This window comes from Oncorhynchus mykiss, chromosome 25 (assembly GCF_057628025.1).
Source record: "Oncorhynchus mykiss isolate SJ-2025 chromosome 25, ASM5762802v1, whole genome shotgun sequence".
Classification (NCBI taxonomy): domain Eukaryota; kingdom Metazoa; phylum Chordata; class Actinopteri; order Salmoniformes; family Salmonidae; genus Oncorhynchus; species Oncorhynchus mykiss.
In genome coordinates, this window is record NC_143046.1 from 81,124,363 (window position 1) to 81,145,706 (window position 21,344).

Below are 21,344 nucleotides of genomic sequence, written 5' to 3' on the forward strand. Positions count from 1 at the left end.
TGCATTGGAAGAGAAGGTCAGAGGGGAGGGCCCTTGGATCTTCTCCAATATGGTTTGAGAAGGTGATGAGATTAACACCATAAATCATTAGTCATCTCACCTTGATCAATCAACACTGGCATGTAAATGACTTCTTATAGCATAGTTATTACATAACCTAGCCTAGTTCTACTGTTGCTCACCAGACTTCACCAGAGTTTCTGTTCGTTCTGATATCGTAAGCAAACCTGAACTCCAACTCGACACTCTCTGTGTGTGTGTGTGTGACCAATGACGGTGTGGCAGGCGCGCGGATTGTGGTCAGTTACCATGGCAACCCTCAGTCTTCAGTTCTCTCTCTCTCTGTCCCGTATTGTTTACAGACGGCCAATGGAAACGTGGAGGCTAAAGTGGTCTGTTTCTACCGACGCAGAGACATCTCCTCAACGCTCATCGCCCTCGCTGACAAACACGCACGTGAGTGACACGCACGGTTCACTGTTCAGTCAGAATCCACTATTTCTTCACCAGCTAACCACTGTGACTGTTCAACATTGAATGTCAGCGTTCAAATCCCCTTTATTTATACAGGTTAAGCTATTGTCATTCAGATTAAACCTCTTGCAAGAGAGACCAGTTCCCTCTACACTGATTGACTAAGCACCATTCAGCATCCAATGCCACTTCATTCCCTTGTATAGGCTAGTTCACAGAGAGATGGTTGGACTGAACTGTTGGGGCGGCAGGGTAGCCTAGTGGTTAGAGCGTTGGACTAGTAACCGAAAGGTTGCAACCCCGAGCTGACAAGGTACAAATCTGCCGTTCTGCCCCTGAACAGGCAGTTAACCCACTGTTCCTAGGCCGTCATTGAAAATAAGAATTTGTTCTTAATTAACCGACTTGCCTAGTTAAATAAAGGTCAAATAAAAAAATGAAATAGCACATTTAAATCTGAGTTCTGTGAAAGACAATAGCTGTGTTCAAATACTCATACTAACTGTACTATTTGTGATGTGAATTGAGGATATTGTTAGTATGCCAAAAGTTCCCGGAAGTCGTACAAAATTCACCAAAACACGAAGTATACACGCACTGGACACTATTTCTGTGCTTTTAAGGCCCATAATGCAATTCTTCAGAAAATGGGCGTGGCTTCAGATTTTAAGAAAATGGCGAAAAATATGCAGCCGAAGTCCGATGAGAGGGTATACAAATTCCTTGCCTTATATATTAATTTAACTGTATTAACTGTATTTAATCTTTATTGCTTTAACCAATTATAACAAATATAAATAAAATGTTGAGTAATGTAATAAACAAATTACTTTTCAAATAAGTTACATTACACGTTATGTTGGCTGACAATTTGTTAGCTTACAAACCGCATACTGCTGTAACGTAAACTTGTACATCGCCTTGGTCCGTACAATTGCCCTTATTTTAGCACCCCAAAAACGTAATACTTCCAGATCAACTGTAATGTCAATACCATTGTAAAGCACAATTTCTCCCCAACAGAATCAATTACATGACGTAAACGCTGCTCGTGTCTGTATAATTCAAGCAGGCAATGATCCCCGTCGGGTCTTTTTAAAAATGGCGGGTGGGGAAGCGAAACTAATGCTGCTAATGCTGCTCTTTATGCTGCTGTACGTTACGACATGACACGTCACGATGTAACGGAGGGTCAGTTTTATTCAACTTTTCTCCAATGCTACAGAGCCATTACCAGGTCGACCAACGCTTGAATAGAAACCTAGTTCACCTCCCCGATTTTGACGTCAACACAGTCGCTACAGTCCCATTAGTTTTCTTTCTAGACTCGTTTGAATGTCGCGGTTGCGCATTGTACGGAATGGGGTGAGTTTACGTTAATGATATGCTATGTTGGCTACCTACTGTAACGTTAGTTGGCTACTAGTACATCGAACTTGCCAGTATATTTACTTTATGCTAACTAACTAACTAACCAATGTTTATTGACTTGATTATTCACGTCATTCATAGCTTGGCATAGTCATTTTTGGATTTGTTCGTAAATTCGCTCTGGCTATCTACTCCAATTGCATAGCATTCTCGTTTGACTGCCAGAGGCAGAGCTCAGAATAACTGATGAATTGACAAACGCTCAAACCCCGTTGAATGTGGCCGGTGTCAGTAAACGTCGGTAAAAAAGTGTCATTAAATTGTTGCCAGCAGAACGGTTACAGTCACCAACGGCTCTAGATAACATGAAAACAGCCTTACCAGCTCTGCTGGGGTGAGTAAAATGGTCAGAGGGATGTGTTCTCTCATTTGTGTCTGGGAATAGCTAGCCAACTTTAGCCAGTTAGTTTGGGTGCTTTACTGCCGTTCTGAGGTCAGTACGCTCGGATCAACCATTCTCCTCGGCCAGAGCGTCCAGTGTGCGCTCTGAACACTCCAAGAGCGAAATGCTCTGAATTTATAAACTGACAATCTAACAACTCCCTGAATATACAAACGCCCAGAGCGCACCCTGGCACTTCAGATTGAATTTACGAACACACCCGAAGTCTAGCTAGTAATTTTTTATGCTAACAAGCTAGCAAGAGGTTGCATAGCAACAGCATCAACTTCCGGTAGACTCGGTGAAGCGCTAGTATGCTCAACTGAAAGGATACCGTTAGTTTACAGCATACTAAAATGAACTAATAGTATGAAGTATACAGGATGTTAGTATGGATATTCGAACACAGCTAATATCTCTGTATTGGTCCTAGACTAGTCTAGGCAAATGTCAGTGTTTGTTTACGTTTGCTCATCTAAGCAGAACTGTGTGTGAATGACTATTTTCAGGCCAGCGTAACTGTGTACTCATCCGTGTGTGTGTGTGTGAGAGAGCTGGCTCTGCAGTGTTAGCGGCTGTAGCTAGCTGTGTACTGTATCTTCGAACTGTTGCTGTTTTGGGCTGCTTGTATCTGTTCTATCAGAGTGCAGTAGACTGTAGCTGTGAGGGCTGTCTGTAGCTGTGAGGGCCTGACTGGAAAAAAGTGAATCCTTCTAGAGCAGTACGCCCTCTGTTCTGTCCTACTCTGTGCTGCTAGAACCAGCAGTAAGTCCTTCCAGTCACCTACTCCCAACCTGCGTCCTTCCAGTCACCTACTCCCAACCTGCGTCCTTCCAGTCACCTACTCCCAACCTGCGTCCTTCCAGTCACCTACTCCCAACCTGCGTCCTTCCAGTCACCTACTCCCAACCTGCGTCCTTCCAGTCACCTACTCCCAACCTGCGTCCTTCCAGTCACCTACTCCCAACCTGCGTCCTTCCAGTCACCTACTCCCAACCTGCGTCCTTCCAGTCACCTACTCCCAACCTGCGCCCTTCCAGTCACGTACTCCCAACCTGCGCCCTTCCAGTCACGTACTCCCAACCTGCGCCCTTCCAGTCACGTACTCCCAACCTGCGCCCTTCCAGTCACGTACTCCCAACCTGCGCCCTTCCAGTCACCTACTCCCAACCTGCGCCCTTCCACTTACTCCCAACCTGCGTCACAAATGACACACTGCTTCTTAGTGCACTATGTAGGGAATAGGGTGCCATTTGGGATGCAAGACCCAGACAGACATTTACAATATGTGAAGTATGCATGTACGGAATGGCTCCTCACCGCATGGGTGGGCTTGTGGGGTGTGTGTGTACATGGTGGGGTGGGGTGTGTATATGGTGGGCTGGGGTGTGTGTGTGTGTGTGTGTGTACATGGTGGGCTGGGGTGTGTATATGGTGGGCTGGGGTGTGTGTGTGTGTACATGGTGGGCTGGGGTGTGTGTACATGGTGGGCTGGGGTGTGTGTACATGGTGGGCTGGGGTGTGTGTACATGGTGGGCTGGGGTGTGTGTACATGGTGGGCTGGGGTGTGTGTACATGGTGGGCTGGGGGGTGTGTGTACATGGTGGGCTGGGGGGTAGGTGTACATGGTGGGCTGGGGGGTAGGTGTACATGGTGGGCTGGGGGGTAGGTGTACATGGTGGGCTGGGGGGTAGGTGTACATGGTGGGCTGGGGGGTGTGTGTACATGGTGGGCTGGGGGGTGTGTGTACATGGTGGGCTGGGGGGGGGTGTGGACATGGTGGGCTGGGGGGGGGTGTGGACATGGTGGGCTGGGGGGGGTGTGGACATGGTGGGCTGGGGGGGGTGTGGACATGGTGGGCTGGGGGGTGTGTGGACATGGTGGGCTGGGGGGTGTGTGGACATGGTGGGCTGGGGGGGGTGTGGACATGGTGCGCTGGGGTGTGTGTGTACATGGTGGGCTGCGGTGTGTGTGTACATGGTGGGCGTGGGTGTGGGTGTGTGTGTGTGTGATGTGTGTGTGTGTACATGGTGCACTGGGGTGTGTGTGTACATGGTGTGCTGGGGTGTGTGTGTACATGGTGCGCTGGGGTGTGTGTGTACATGGTGGGCTTGGGTGTGTGTGTGTGGTGTGTGTGTACATGGTGGGCTGGGGTGTGTGTACATGGTGGGCTGGGGTGTGTGTGTGTACATGGTGGGCTGGGTTGTGTGTGTGTGTACATGGTGAGCTGGGTTGTGTGTGTACATGGTGAGCTGGGTTGTGTGTGTATGTGTGTACATGGTGGGCTGGGTTGTGTGTGTACATGGTGGGCTGGGTTGTGTGTGTGTGTGTACATGGTGGGCTGGGTTGTGTGTGTGTGTGTGTACATGGTGGGCTGGGGTGTGTGTGTACATGGTGGGCTGGGTTGTGTGTGTGTGTGTGTGTGTACATGGTGGGCTGCTGCTGTATCCTGGAGCCAGCTGCCCAGACCGACACCAAGGACCTGCGAGAGCGAAGAGGGGATGATCAGTGTTTGTGTCTTGTCCAAACTTTCTGTGTGTTTAACAGCGGCAACCGGGTAAAATAACTTGGAGAAACCGGTATATTATTATCATTTATTTCTATGAACAGCATGGGGTGAAATGGAACTGTTATATGCAATGTCTAAATCTGGCTTCTCACAGCCTTCTTTACTAACTGCATGATCAATCATCAACGCTCAGTGTGTGTGTGCTGTTGTACTTGCCTATCGTATTTACTATGTTGTTCAAGCATATTTTTAATGCTGAAACTTTACACGCCACCTTGAACTGCAGTTGGTAGGCCTATGGCAGGGCTGCCCAACCCTCTTCCTGGAGTTCTACTGTCCTGTAGGTTTTCGGTCCAACCCTAATTTAGCATATCTGATGAAAATCCCAAATGTATTTATTTTATGGATGTCGGATGTTGATTGATTTATTTAATTATCATAACATTCCTATGAATAGCCTATGCCTTCGTTAACAAATAACACCTTGCGAGATTATCAATGTCTTCATTGCTTTAGAATTACTGTTAGGCTAACGAATGATACAAATGATACTTTAGAATTACTGTTAGGCTAACGGATGATACAAATGATACTTTAGAATTACTGTTAGGCTAACGAATGATACAAATGATACTTTAGAATTACTGTTAGGCCAACGAATGATACAAACGATACTTTAGAATTACTGTTAGGCTAACGGATGATACAAATGATACTTTAGAATTACTGTTAGGCTAACGGATGATACAAATGATACTTTAGAATTACTGTTAGGCTAACGAATGATACAAATGATACTTTAGAATTACTGTTAGGCTAACGAATGATACAAACGATACTTTAGAATTACTGTTAGGCTAACGGATGATACAAATGATACTTTAGAATTACTGTTAGGCTAACGAATGATACAAATGATACTTTAGAATTACTGTTAGGCTAACGGATGATACTTTAGAATTACTGTTAGGCTAACGGATTATACAAATTATACTTTAGAATTACTGTTAGGCCAACGAATGATACAAATGATACTTTAGAATTACTGTTATGCTAGGCTAACAAATGATACGAATTATACTTTAGAATTGCTGTTATGCTAGGCTAACAAATGATATGAATGATACTTTAGAATTACTGTTATGCTAGGCTAACAAATGATACGAATGCCATTGGAACATTTTAGATTTGATGTATAATAACACATTGGAATGGCATATGATTCTGTCCCATTGGTTTTATATGCTTTAGAATGACACTTCTGGAATTACCGGGTTACCTGGGAGAATAGTTATTTATTTTCAGAATGGAACATTTGTAAAATACTGGTAAAATATTGAGAGGGGGGGGGGGGGGGGCTGTGGAATATTGTTCTTGTGTAGTACTGGATGGCTTTCTTTCTCCCTGCTGGATCATTTCAGAATGGCTGTGTGTGTGTATTCTCGTCTGTTTGTGTGCTTGTCTTTGTCTGTGTGTGCTGTGAGTCATAGATCAAATATTTTCCTTGCTATGATTTGGTTAGAGCCTTACCTCAGAGGGCTCCTACGTGTCTTAGCCCCACCCTTGCTGGCAGAGATGCCTCCTGAGTGGTCGGTCCCAGTGATGGACATAGCCTTTGGCTCCTCTGGCCCTTCCCTCCAGTCATATGACTTAAGGCGTCACTAGGGTTGCAAAGGGTCAAACACTTTCCAGAAATGTTCCATGGCAAGTTATGCCCGGGAATTTTGCTTAAATTCAGCAAAAAGTTAGCTAAACAGTGAACCTTTTTTGTGGGATGCACATAAAGGCAATTCTAGGTATTGTGACATATTTTGGTTAAACTATCCCAAACTCATTGGAATTGCGACCCTCTGCATGCACAGTGCATTCTTCCATCACATTTACAGCTGATTCTCAATATCTAAATGAGATGCTACTGAGCCCACTAATGAGATGCTACTAATGAGATGCTATTGAGCCCACACTACTGCACTGTCTGAGCCAAGGACTACATGCTTTCTGGTAAGTTTTGATACAAAATACTGGGTGGGGTGAATATATTTTATGACATACATTATTATTATTTTTACATTTGTAAATAGTATCCTACAGCAAAGTGTGTTTTTTAAATAATTTAACTTGTTAACAATTTCTGCTAGTTGCTATCATGTGGGGTTTAGCTTGCTTGAGCCTGTATGTTAATTTACCTGTTTCCATACATGTTTCATTTTAAAACATTTATCTTACAAAGGAGTTGTTTTAATCTAACTGCTTAACTATTTATCTGGACATGGAATTGTATTATTTTGACTTTTTTCTTCTAATCTTTACAGGAAAAAGCCACGGGCACCATCTGATGTGTGGAGACCTTTCACTGCAGCTAATGTAGAAGGAAAAGCTGTGTACATTTGGAAATACTGTGCCAAATCATATGTGAAGAATGTGACAAAGATGCAGAATCATCTGGCCAAGTGCATAAAGTTCCCTCAGGGCTCACAACAAGCAATCTCTACTTCTATTCAAGGTGAAAATGATGAATCATACACCTTATCGATAGCAACAGCTCATGGTCTTCCTGGAATCAGAAGTTGTTTTGATTCAATGGAGGAATGTAGTCAGAGAAATGCTGACACATACACAGCTCGAGCAAGATATTCAACTGGTTCATGTCTGATGCTCACAGGCGATGTGTGTTGGAAGAGATTTCTGAATGTTCTTCGCCTAGCATACACCCCTCCATCCAGACATGCTTTAATCTACTCATTTGCTGGATGCAGTTCAACAGAGTTCAATTTAAGGTCAAACAAATCATAGCAGACTGTATTGCAATAATCTCTGATGGATGGACAAGTGTTCGTGGGCAAGGAATAATTAACTACATCTCCACCCCTCAACTAGTATTCTACAAGAGCACAGACACAAGGGACAACAGACACACCGGTCTCTACATTGCAGATGAGCTGAAGGCAGTCATCAATGACCTTGGACCACAGAAGGTATTTGCACTGGTGACAGACAATTCTGCGAACATGAAGGCTGCTTGGTCTAAAGTGGAGGAGCCCTACCCTCACACCCATTGGCTGTGCTGCTCATGCATTGAATCTGCTCTTCAAGGACATCATGGCACTGAAAACAATGGATACACTCTACACGAGAGTCAAGGAAATGGTTAGATATGTAAAGGGTCACCAAGTTGTAGCAGCAATCTACCTCACCAAGCAAAGTGAGAAGAATAAGAGCACCACATTGAAGCTGCCCAGCAACACCCGTTGGAGTGGTGTTGTCATCATGTTTGACAGTCTCCTGGAGGGGAAGGAGTCTCTCCAAGAAATGTCCATATCAAAGTCTGCCGATATGGACAGCCCCATCAAGAGGATCCTCCTGGATGATGTATTTTGGGAGAGAGTGGTAAGCAGCCTGAAACTCCTGAAACCTATAGCAGTAGCCATTGCACGGATTGAGGGAGACAATGCCATCCTGTCTGATGTTCAGATTCTGCTTGCAGATGTAAGATAATAAATATGTACTGCCCTGCCCACTTCACTGTTGCTCCAAGCAGAGGAAACTGCAGTTCTGAAATACATCAAAAAAGTGTGAAGACTTCTGCCTGAAGCCCATACACACCGCGTACATGTTTGGGGAAACTATTTCATTCTCCCGCGCATGTCTTCCTTGTTTGACGTACATGTTTGACCCCAAATATTCTGGCAAGAGCATCGTGTCTAGGGCAGAGATCAACAAGGCCTATGGCGTCATCACTACCGTGTCTCGCCACCTTGGCCTGGATGAGGGCAAGGTTCTTGGCAGTCTGGTGAAGTACACATCCAAGTTAGGGCTTTGGGATGGAGATTCAATATGGCAGTCGTGCCAACATATCTCATCAGCCATCTGGTGGAAGGGACTTTGTGGATCTGAGGGTCTTTCCCCTGTTGCCTCCATCCTCCAAATCCCACCAACAGAAGCCGCCTCAGTGCAACTGGTCCTTGTTTGGGAACACACACACCAAAGCACGCAACAGGCTGACCAATACAAGGGTTGAAAAATCGGGGGCCATCCGGACAAATTTGAGGCTTTTTGAGCTTGACAACGAGCCATCCTAAACAAGGTTGGAAAGTGACCGTGAAGATCAGGCCTCAGTCTGATGTTCAAGAGGTGGACATTGAGGAGGTCCAGGGAGAAGACATGGAAGCTTGAGAGGAAGACAACCAAAGCTTTTGTTTCTAGACTATCATTTTACAGATGTATGTTGAAAATGTTTTTGGGAGATGCGATGGATCAATGGGATCATTCAATATTCCCTTTTCTTTTGTTCAGTGAAATCATCATGTGACGAGTCAACTCATTGAATTAAAGTTCAATTCGTAACTATTTTTTAAAATTGTTATTGGAAGGATTTAATCATTTGCAATTGTCTACTTATAACATAAAAGGTGTTTGTTCCATATGGTAGTATATCCAATGCAAAAAAAATCTACATTTTAAATGGTATTAATATACATTGCATATATTCCCGTTAATTCCCACGGAAAGTTTCCACCTCTGAATATTCCCAAAATGTGCAACGCTAGGCGTCAGCATGCTTCAGTTCGGCTATCGGCTCCCTCAAAAGACATTCCCTTGAAAAAAATAAAACGGGATATTACCCCGCGACAGTAGAGGATGGTGAGCTGGTACTAGCCATCTACGGCCAAACAAGGAAGACATGAACAGGGGAATGAAATAGTTTCCCCAGAGAGACACTTGACTGGCGAATTTAATTTGTGAGAAATTCCTGGGATCTACTAGATTTGCTGTACCTAGCAACAGACATGCATGCGTTCGGGAAAGTATTCAGACTCCTTTACTTTTTCCACATTTTGTTACGTTACAGCCTTATTCTAAAATGGATTTAAAAAAAATCCCTAATCTATTGACACACCCCAAAAGCAATAACAGGCCTTCATACATTTTCTAAAGTATTTTTTTTAGAGCTGAAATATTACATGTACATATGTATTCAGACCCTTTACTCAGTACTTTCTTGAAGCACATTTTGGCAGCGATTACAGCCTCAAGTTTTATTGGGTATGACGCTACAAGCTTTGCACACCTGTGTTTGGGGAGTTTCTCACATTTCTTCTCTGCAGATCCTCTCAAGCTCTGTCAGGTTGGATGGGGAGCGTTGCTGCACAGCTATTTTCAGGTCTCTCCATAGATGTTCGATTGGGTTCGGGCTCTGGCTGGGCCACTCAAGGTCATTCAGAGACTTGTCCCGAAGCCCATCCTGCGTTGTCTTGGCTGTGTGCTTAGGGTCGTTGTCTTGTTGGAAGGTGAACCTTTGCCCCAGTCTGAGAACTTGCTCTGTTCATCTTTCCATCGATCCTGACTAGTCTTCCAGTCCCTGCCATTGAAACGCATCCCCATAGCATGATGCTTCCACCACCATGCTTCACCGAAGGGATAATAATGGCTAGATGATGAGCGGTGCCTGGTTTCCTCATATGTGACGCTTTGCATTTATGCCAAAGGGTTCAATCTTGGTTTCATCAAACCTGAGAATCTTGTTTCTCATGGTCCGAGAGTCCTTTAGGTGTCTTTTGGCAAACTCCAAGCTGGCTGTCTTGTAACTTTTACTGAGGAGTGGCTTCCTTCTGGCTACTCTACCATAAAGGCCTGATTTGTGGAGTGCTGCAGAGATGGTTGTCCTTCTGGAAGGTTCTCCCATCTCTAGAGGAACTCTGGAGCCCCTGTCAGTGACCATCGGGTTCTTGGTCACCTTCCTGACCAAGGTGCTTCTACTCCGATTGCTAAGTTAGGCCGGGCGGCCAGCTCTAGGAATAGTCTTGGTGGTTCCACACTTCTTCCATTTAAGAATGATGAACTCCACTGTGTTCTTGGGGACCTTCAATGCTGCAGACATTTTTTTGGTACACTTCCCAAGATCTGTGCCTCCACACAATCTTATCTCGGAGCTCTACGGACAATTCCTTCGACCTCCGCTTGGTTTTTGCTCTGACATGCTATGACACGTGGGACCTTAATCTCGACAGGTGTGTGTGTGTGTGTGTGTGTGTGTGCGCCTTTCCAAATCATGTCCAATCAATTGATTTTACCACAGGTGGGCTCCAAGTTGTAGAAACATCTCAAGGATGATCAACAGGATGCACCTGAGCTCAATTTCGGGTGTCATTGCAAAGGGTCTGAATACCCTTTGGGGCGGCAGGTAGTCTAGTGGTTAGCGCATTGGGCCAGTAACTGAAAGGTTGCTGGATTGAATCCCCGAGCTGACAAGATAAAAATCTGTCTTTCTGCCCCTGAACAAGGCAGTTAACTGTTCCTCGGCAGGCTGTCATTGTAAATAAGAATTTGTTCTTAACTGACTTGCCTAGTTAAATAAAGGTTAAATAAGTATTCTTTATGTAAATAACGTAACTTTTATTTTAAAATGTTCTAAAACCAGTTTTCGCTTTGTCATTATGGGGTATTTTGTGTAGATTTAATTTGTATTTAATTTTTATTTTTTACATCAAAATGTTAAAGGGAAGGGGTCTTAACACTTTGAATGCACTGTATAATAGGCGAGATCCGGAGACAGATGCCCGCTACAGGTTCACAATGGTGGATGTAGAGGCATACGGCCGAGAGCGCTATGGTGGAGAGTTACAAGAGTTCTTTTGGGTCCAAACTGCTGCATAAGACCCCCGATTTACCACCGCGAGCTGTCCTGCCAGGTACCACAACTCCAACTCCTCATGTTTTCCTGGGAGATGCAGCTTTCCCCCAACATGAGAGCCTCATGCGCCCTTATCCAGGTATGTTGATAATAGAATGTTGGAATCAATTTCACTTTTTCTGGTTCTAATTTCCCTTGTTACTGCATACATGAATGAACCTCTGTGAAATGCAATTTTTATCAAGGCGTTTGGAATATGGGGGGTTACCGAAATATAATATATATACACTCTGACATTCAATTTTTACCTCTCATTCACAGGTGTCCATCTCAATAAACCTGGGCATACCTGGAACTTTTCACTCTCGTTGACGGAGAGTCAAGAGAAAGCATTCGGCATCATGGCTGCAAGCGTTCGGCATCATGGCTGCAAGCATTCGGCATCATGGCTGCAAGCGTTCGGCATCATGGCTGCAAGCGTTCGGCATCATGGCTGCAAGCGTTCGGCATCATGGCTGCAAGCGTTCGGCATCATGGCTGCAAGCGTTCGGCATCATGGCTGCAAGCGTTCGGCATCATGGCTGCAAGCGTTCGGCATCATGGCTGCAAGCGTTCGGCATCATGGCTGCAAGCGTTCGGCATCATGGCTGCAAGCGTTCGGCATCATGGCTGCAAGCGTTCGGCATCATGGCTGCAAGCGTTCGGCATCATGGCTGCAAGCGTTCGGCATCATGGCTGCAAGCGTTCGGCATCATGGCTGCAAGCGTTCGGCATCATGGCTGCAAGCGTTCGGCATCATGGCTGCAAGCATTCGGCATCATGGCTGCAAGCATTCGGCATCATGGCTGCAAGGATGAGGATTCTTGATGGCCGCACAGACTCAGTTCTTTGTGAGCCAGTAGAGTTTTTACCTGATTCTGGGAGGTCTGTGTGCAGTCATTTAGATTGAACTACACCACAGGTAGAAAGCCTGTGGCACAGCTCTTCTGTACATTGTCAGCACTTGATATTCAAATAGAATGCATTGAAACACCTTGAACAAATGCCAACAGAGATTTTTCAGCACACAAATAAACCTTTATTCTTACTTCTGGAAGTAAACCACAATAAAAGTGTCTGCTGATGACCGACATGAAAACAAGTGAATAAAGTGTAAGTGTCAGTGTAGTTACACATTTCTGAATATAAATATTTCGGAATAATAGAAATGTCTTTATGAAAAGACATGTAAATAACAAGTGTCTTTGGAATAAAATGAAAGTGTCTAGTTTCTGACTCCTGAGATGTCTGAACAACAGAACAAGTTGTTAATTTCACTGTGGTCTCAGTTGTGCGGTCCATGTCCTCTTGAAGTCATGTAGCTGGGGATCGAGTTCTGGAGTTTTGGCCAGTGTTCATCCATGAAATCCGCTATAGGTGCCAGGACCCTCTGGAGAGGATGAGAAGAGGAGGGGGGATTAGGAGTGTCTGGAGAGAGGATGAGAAGGGGGGGGCGGGGTTAGGAGTTTCTGGAGAGAGGATGAGAAGGGGAGTCGGGGTTAGGAGTGTCTGGAGAGAGGATGAGAAGCGGGGGTTAGGAGTGTCTGGAGAGAGGATGAGAAGGGGGGGATTAGGAGTTTCTGGAGAGAGGATGAGAAGGGGGGGGTTAGGAGTGTCTGGAGAGAGGATGAGAAGGGGGGGTTAGGAGTTTCTTGAGAGAGGATGAGAAGGGGGGGATGAGAAGGGGGTTAGGAGTGTCTGGAGAGAGGATGAGAAGGGGGGGTTTAGGAGTGTCTGGAGAGAGGATGAGAAGGGGGGGTTGGGAGTGTCTGGAGTGAGGATGAGAAAGGGGGGAATAGGAGTGTCTGGAGTGAGGATGAGAAGGGGGGGTTAGTAATGTCTGGAGTGAGGATGAGAAGGGGGGAATAGGAGTGTGGAGTAACCTTTCTGCCGGCATCTCCACTGTGGAGGAGCCTTTCTGCCGGCATCTCCACTGTGGAGGAGCCTTTCTGCCGGCATCTCCACTGTGGAGGAGCCTTTCTGCCGTCATCTCCACTGTATAGTAGCCTTTCTGCCGTCATCTCCACTGTGGAGGAGCCTTTCTGCCGTCATCTCCACTGTGGAGGAGCCTTTCTGCCGTCATCTCCACTGTATAGTAGCCTTTCTGCCGGCATCTCCACTGTGGAGGAGCCTTTCTGCCGTCATCTCCACTGTGGAGTAGCCTTTCTGCCGTCATCTCCACTGTGGAGGAGCCTTTCTGCCGTCATCTCCACTGTGGAGGAGCCTTTCTGCCGTCATCTCCACTGTGGCGTAGCCTTTCTGCCGTCATCTCCACTGTGGAGTAGCCTTTCTGCCGGCATCTCCACTGTGGAGGAGCCTTTCTGCCGGCATCTCCACTGTGGAGGAGCCTTTCTACCGTCATCTCCACTGTGGAGGAGCCTTTCTGCCGTCATCTCCACTGTATAGTAGCCTTTCTGCCGTCATCTCCACTGTGGAGGAGCCTTTCTGCCGTCATCTCCACTGTGGAGGAGCCTTTCTGCCGTCATCTCCACTGTATAGTAGCCTTTCTGCCGGCATCTCCACTGTGGAGGAGCCTTTCTGCCGTCATCTCCACTGTGGAGTAGCCTTTCTGCCGTCATCTCCACTGTGGAGGAGCCTTTCTGCCGTCATCTCCACTGTGGAGGAGCCTTTCTGCCGTCATCTCCACTGTGGAGGAGCCTTTCTGCCGTCATCTCCACTGTGGAGGAGCCTTTCTGCCGTCATCTCCACTGTGGAGGAGCCTTTCTGCCGTCATCTCCACTGTGGCGTAGCCTTTCTGCCGTCATCTCCACTGTGGAGTAGCCTTTCTGCCGGCATCTCCACTGTGGAGGAGCCTTTCTGCCGGCATCTCCACTGTGGAGGAGCCTTTCTACCGTCATCTCCACTGTGGAGGAGCCTTTCTGCCGTCATCTCCACTGTATAGTAGCCTTTCTGCCGGCATCTCCACTGTGGAGGAGCCTTTCTGCCGTCATCTCCACTGTATAGTAGCCTTTCTGCCGGCATCTCCACTGTGGAGGAGCCTTTCTGCCGGCATCTCCACTGTGGAGGAGCCTTTCTGCCGGCATCTCCACTGTGGAGGAGCCTTTCTGCCGTCATCTCCACTGTATAGTAGCCTTTCTGCCGGCATCTCCACTGTGGAGGAGCCTTTCTGCCGTCATCTCCACTGTGGAGGAGCCTTTCTGCCGTCATCTCCACTGTGGAGGAGCCTTTCTGCCGTCATCTCCACTGTGGAGGAGCCTTTCTGCCGGCATCTCCACTGTGGAGGAGCCTTTCTGCCGGCATCTCCACTGTGGAGGTGCCTTTCTACCGTCATCTCCACTGTGGAGGAGCCTTTCTGCCGTCATCTCCACTGTATAGTAGCCTTTCTGCCGGCATCTCCACTGTGGAGGAGCCTTTCTGCCGTCATCTCCACTGTGGAGGAGCCTTTCTGCCGTCATCTCCACTGTGGAGGAGCCTTTCTGCCGGCATCTCCACTGTGGAGGAGCCTTTCTGCCGTCATCTCCACTGTGGAGGAGCCTTTCTGCCGTCATCTCCACTGTGGAGGAGCCTTTCTGCCGTCATCTCCACTGTGGAGTAGCCTTTCTGCCGTCATCTCCACTGTGGAGGAGCCTTTCTGCCGGCATCTCCACTGTGGAGTAGCCTTTCTGCCGTCATCTCCACTGTGGAGGAGCCTTTCTGCCGTCATCTCCACTGTGGAGGAGCCTTTCTGCCGTCATCTCCACTGTGGAGGAGCCTTTCTGCCGTCATCTCCACTGTGGAGGAGCCTTTCTGCCGTCATCTCCACTGTGGAGGAGCCTTTCTGCCGTCATCTCCACTGTGGAGGAGCCCTTCTGCCGTCATCTCCACTGTGGAGGAGCCCTTCTGCCGTCATCTCCACTGTGGAGGAGCCTTTCTGCCGTCATCTCCACTGTGGAGTAGCCTTTCTGCCGTCATCTCCACTGTGGAGGAGCCTTTCTGCCGTCATCTCCACTGTGGAGGAGCCTTTCTGCCGTCATCTCCACTGTGGAGTAGCCTTTCTGCCGTCATCTCCACTGTGGAGGTGCCTTTCTGCCGTCATCTCCACTGTGGAGGAGCCCTTCTGCCGTCATCTCCACTGTGGAGTAGCCCTTCTGCCGTCATCTCCACTGTGGAGGAGCCTTTCTGCCGGCATCTCCACTGTGGAGTAGCCTTTCTGCCGGCATCTCCACTGTGGAGTAGCCTTTCTGCCGTCATCTCCACTGTGGAGGAGCCTTTCTGCCGTCATCTCCACTGTGGAGGAGCCTTTCTGCCGTCATCTCCACTGTGGAGGAGCCTTTCTGCCGTCATCTCCACTGTGGAGTAGCCTTTCTGCCGTCATCTCCACTGTGGAGGAGCCTTTCTGCCGTCATCTCCACTGTGGAGGAGCCTTTCCACTGTGGCCTTTATGTATTTTCTTTGCCTTGACGAACTTGTTGCGAATCCTACCCCATTTTTAGAATAAGTGGTTGGGTCGGACCCCAGCGTCTCTGCAATCTCTTTTCATGAATTTGCATTTACATGCATGTTTTTATATAATGCATGGCTAGAATCGTACTGGTGAAGGTACTTTTGTACCTCCTCGGTCAATCGATGCTCCAAGTTGTCGTTCCACATGTTGAACCCACACTGAATGTCGGGCTGAATCAACAAGAAGCAGAAACTCACGTCACCCCCTACAGTTCACCAATCACGGATGAAGGGGCGTAGACTTCGGCTTCCGAACTTTGACTGGCCCTTGAACAAAAATGTGTGTGCCCGAACACCCGAAAAAACCCTAACCGAACTCCAAAACTAACAAAAATGTCACAAAATGTTGTCATAAAATATGCACAAACTCTTCTGAACTGTTTAGCTGGGAAGCATGTGGCCGTCTTTAGTCTCTCTTAAATTGGCCTTTCTATTCTAAGTCTAGAACTCTGGGACCCTTAGTTTCACTAAACAATAGACATCAATGGTGACTGAATCTATTGTACTGAATTGATATCAGATTTGGATTGCCTGGCTGCCTGTAAGATTGAATCGGCTCTGGGGCTCTTGGATTGGGGTGCATGTTCATTCTGTGATGGTGTGTGTGTACAATTGTCTATGAGTGTGAGTGAGAGAGAACTTATTGATTTGGCCCTATATCCCTTCTCCTGAAAATCCCTTTTGATTGCTTCTGCTCTGCTCTCTGTCTCCCTCTCTGTCTCTCACCTTCTCTAATGAAACTCCAAATGAGCTGGGTCATGCTTCAACTGGTTTCTGGTCCCCACCCCTCTCTGTCCCCCTCAGTCTCTCTTTCCTTCAGGGGGGTTATAGAGAGAGGGGAGAGAGGGGGTTATAGAGGAGAGCGGGGGTTATAGAAAAGAGGGGAGAGAGGGTGTTATAGAGAAGAGGGTTATAGAGAAACACAACAGTCCAGGCAGGGATCTATATCCCTATTTATTCCTAAGTGAGCCAGGTACCTGCAGTGTCACAAGGTGTCTCCACTGTTTTCCTGGAAAACCAATCCCTGTAGTATCTAATCCTCTTGTTTGTCTCAATTCTCTGGTTTAATATGTCGTGCCCTAACCTCAACCTAAATTCTGAGCGAAACACAGGTCTCACAACTATGAGGCGTGGCTCTAAATCGAGGCGGGAGAGGGTCATCACTAGTTAACACAGCCACAAAGTAGAAAATTACAGACACCGACATCATACCAAAGCAATTTTGCATATGTAGGTCATTTTTGGTGATTAGCCTACACAATATTAATTTGTGCATTAAACAATAGGCTTCAGAGCGGCACGGCATACAGTGGGGCAAAAAAGTATTTATTCAGCCACCAATTGTGCAAGTTCTCCTACTTAAAAAGATGAGAGAGGCCTTTAATTTTCATCATAGGTACACTTCAACTATGACAGACAAAAAATGAGAAAAAAATTCCAGAAAATCACATTGTATGAATTTATTTGCAAATTATGGTGGAAAATATGTATTTGGTTACCTACAAACAAGCAAGATTTCTGGCTCTCACAGACTCACTGTCCTCCACTCGTTACCTGTATTAATGGCACCTGTTTGAACTTGTTATCAGTATAAAAGACACCTGTCCACAACCTCAAACAGTCACACTCCAAACTCCACTATGGCAAAGACTAAAGAGCTGTCAAAGGACACCAGAAACAAAATCGTAGACCTGCACCAGGCTGGGAAGACTGAATCTGCAATAGGTAAGCAGCTTGGTTTGAAGAAATCAACTGTGGGAGCAATTATTAGGAAATGGAAGACATACAAGACCACTGATAATCTCCCTCGATCTGGGGCTCCACGCAAGATCTCACCCCGTGGGGTCAAAATGATCACAATAACGGTGAGCAAAAATCCCAGAACCACACGGGGGGACCTAGTGAATGACATGCAGAGAGCTGGGACCAAAGTAACAAAAGCCTACCATCAGTAACACACTACGCCGCCAGGGACTCAAATCCTGCAGTGCCAGACGTGTCCTCCTGCTTAAGCCAGTACATGTCCAGGCCCGTCTGAAGTTTGCTAGAGAGCATTTGGATGATCCAGAAGAAGATTGGGAGGATGTCATATGGTCAGATGAAACCAAAATATAACTTTTTGGTAAAAACTCAACTCGTCGTGTTTGGAAGACAAAGAATGCTGAGTTGCGTCCACAGAACACCATACCTACTGTGAAGCATGGGGGTGGAAACATCATGCTTTGGGGCTGTTTTTCTGCAAAGGGACCAGGACGACTGATCCTTGTAAAGGAAAGAATGAATGGGGCCATGTATCATGAGATTTTGAGTGAAATCCTCCTTCCATCAGCAAGGGCATTGAAGATGAAACGTGGCTGGGTCTTTCAGCATGACAATGATCCCAAACACACCGCCCGGGCAACTAAGGAGTGGCTTCGTAAGAAGCATTTCAAGGTCCTGGAGTGGCCTAGCCAGTCTCCAGATCTCAACCACATAGAAAATCTTTGGAGGGAGTTGAAAGTCCGTGTTGCCCAGCAACAGCCCCAAAACATCACTGCTCTAGAGGAGATCTGCATGGAGGAATGGGCCAAAATACCAGCAACAGTGTGTGAAAACCTTGTGAAGACTTAAAGAAGACGTTTGACCTCTGTCATTGCCAACAAAGGGTATATAACAAAGTATTGAGATAAACTTTTGTTATTGACCAAATACTTATTTTCCACCATAATTTGCAAATAAATTCATAAAAAATCCTACAATGTGATTTTCTGGATTTTTTTTCTCATTTTGTCTGTCAGTTGAAGTGTACCTATGATGAAAATTACAGGCCTCTCTCAACTTTTTAAGTAGGAGAACTTGCACAATTTGTGGGTGACTAAACACTTTTTTCCCCCACTGTGTATAAAAGCAAAACGGCATAGAAAAAGACACTTTCATCTATACCGTTTTATTTGAACCAAAACTACAACAGCCAAAGTGGATATGATGCAACTTCCACCAAGCTAGTGGATCCTCTTGGCTGTCTACCAAAGGAGTAAACATGTAGCTATTCATCTCTGCTTCCCGTAATGACACAGCGGGGACAGATGTTGAAGCTGCTGTGACGCTTCCCTTGAAGAAGCTCCACAAAGACTTCCTGGGCCTTTTATTTTCTCCTATGGTGCACTAACTGGTGGGGTTCTGTCCTCACTGTGGGCCTCTCCACTGGTGAGGTTCTGTCCTCACTGTGGGCCTCTCCACCGGTGGGGTTCTGTCCTCACTGTGGGCTTCTCCACAGGTGGGGTTCTGTCCTCACTGTGGGCCTCTCCACCGGTGGGGTTCTGTCCTCACTGTGGGCCTCTCCACCGGTGGGGTTCTGTCCTCACTGTGGGCTTCTCCACAGGTGGGGTTCTGTCCTCACTGTGGGCCTCTCCACCGGTGGGGTTCTGTCCTCACTGTGGGCCTCTCCACCGGTGAGGTTCTGTCCTCACTGTGGGCTGTGGATGCTTTGTGGCTGTGGATGCTAGTGGAAACCGAGCGGGAGCGAGCTTGCAACAGTTCTATTATACTGAACAAATACATACACGCAATACACAACATATAAGGAAATCAGTCAATTTAAATAAATTATTTAGGCACCAAATCTATGGATTTCACACGACTGGGCAGGGGTGCAGCCATGGGTGGGCCTGGCAGGGCATTGGCCAACCCACTTGGCAGCCAGGCACACCCACTGGGGAGACCGGTCCAGCCAATCAGAATGAGTTTTCCCCCACAAGGGTTTTCTTACAGACCGAAATACTCCTCAGCACTGTGTCCCCTCAGGCCAGTCTACTACCACATATCTACAACATAAAATACATGTGTATAGTGTGCATGTGTCTGTGCCTGTCTCTTCACAGTCTCTGCTACACCTCCAATATTAATTTTCACAAAGTCTGAGCCTCAGTTTGTATGATGGCAATTTGCATATACTCAAGAATGTTATGAGGAGTGATAAGCTGAATTGCAATTAATTGCAAAGTTCCTCTTTGCCATGCAAATGAACTGAATCCCCCCCAAAATATTTCCACTGCATTTCAGCCCTGCCACAAAAGGACCAGCTGACATCATGTCAGTGATTCTCTCGTTAACACAGTGTTGACGAGGACAAGGCTGGAGATCACTCTGTCATGTTGATTGAATTCGAATAACAGACTGGAAGCTTCAAAAGGGGGGTAGTGCTTGGAATCATTGTTCTTCCTCTGTCTCCCATGGTTACCTGCAAGGAAACACGTGCGTCATAATTGCTTTGCACAAAAAAGGCTTCACAGGTAAGGATATTGCTGCCAGTAAGATTGCACCAAAATCGACCATTTATCAGATCATCAAGAACTTCAAGGAGAGCGGTTCAATTGTTGTGAAGAAGGCTTCAGGGCTCCCAAGAAAGTACAGCAAGCGCCAGGACCGTCTCCTAAAGTTGATTCAGCTGCGGGATCGGGGCACCACCAGTACAGAGCTTGCTCAGGAATGGCAGCAGGCAGGTGTGAGTGCATCTGCACGCACAGTGAGGCGAAGGACTTTGGAGGATGGCCTGGTGTCAAGAAGGGCAGCAAAGAAGCCACTTCTCTCCAGGAAAATCATAAGGGACAAACTGATATTCTGCAAAAGGTAAATGGATTGGACTGCTGAATCCCCTTTCTGATTGTTTGGGGCATCCGGAGAAAAGCTTGTCCGGAGAAGACAATGTGAGCACTACCATCAGTCCTGTGTCATGCCAACCGTAAAGCATCCTGAGACCATTCATGTATGGGGGTTGCTTCTCAGCCAAGGGAGTGGGCTCACTCACAATTTTGCCTAAGAACACAGCCATGAATAAAGAATGGTACCAACACATCCTCCGAGAGTAACTTCTCCCAACCATCCAGGAACAGTTTGCTGACGAACAATTCCTTTTCCGGCATGATGGAGCACCTTGCCATAAGGCAAAAGTGATAACTAAGTGGCTTGAGGAATAAAACATCAATATTTTAGTTCCATGGCCAGGAAACTCCCCAGACCTTAAACCCATTGAGAACTTGTGGTCAATCATCAAGAGGTGGGTGGACAAACAAAAACCCACAAATTCTGACAAACTCCAAGCATTGATTATGCAAGAATGGGCTGCCATCAGTCAGGATGTGGCCCAGAACTTAATTGACATCATGTCAGGGTGGATTGCAGAGGTCTTGAAAAAGAAGGGTCAACACTGCAAATATTGACTCTTTGCATCAACTTAATGTAATTGTCAATAAAAGCCTTTGACACTTATGAAATGCTTGTAATTGTACTTCAGTATTCCATAGTAACATCTGACAAAAATATCTAAAGACACTGAAGCAGCCAACTTTGTGGAAATTAATATTTGTGTCATTCTCAAAACTTTTGGCCACGACTGTAGTACTGTGCACCTCCCATAGTCTGTTCTGGACTTGGGGACTGTGAAGAGATCTCTGGTG

General features: G+C 46.6%; 2 protein-coding genes across 2 annotated transcripts in view; both read left to right on the forward strand.

Annotated features, from left to right (window-relative positions):
* LOC110505832 (metastasis-associated protein MTA1) overlaps window positions 1-21,344 on the forward strand; it is a 74,608-nt gene that overhangs the window by 10,777 nt on the left and 42,487 nt on the right. Inside the window, exon 4 of the mRNA XM_036962418.2 lies at window positions 363-456. Within this exon, the coding sequence (XP_036818313.1) occupies window positions 363-456 (94 nt within the window). The remainder of the gene's footprint in view (window positions 1-362; window positions 457-21,344) is intronic.
* Window positions 10,279-12,422, forward strand: LOC149972142 (uncharacterized). Its single transcript, XM_090221268.1, has 2 exons — window positions 10,279-11,566; window positions 11,749-12,422. The coding sequence occupies exons 1-2, from the start codon at window positions 11,404-11,406 to the stop codon at window positions 12,282-12,284; spliced, it is 699 nt and encodes a 232-aa protein (XP_090077394.1). The 5' UTR covers window positions 10,279-11,403; the 3' UTR covers window positions 12,285-12,422.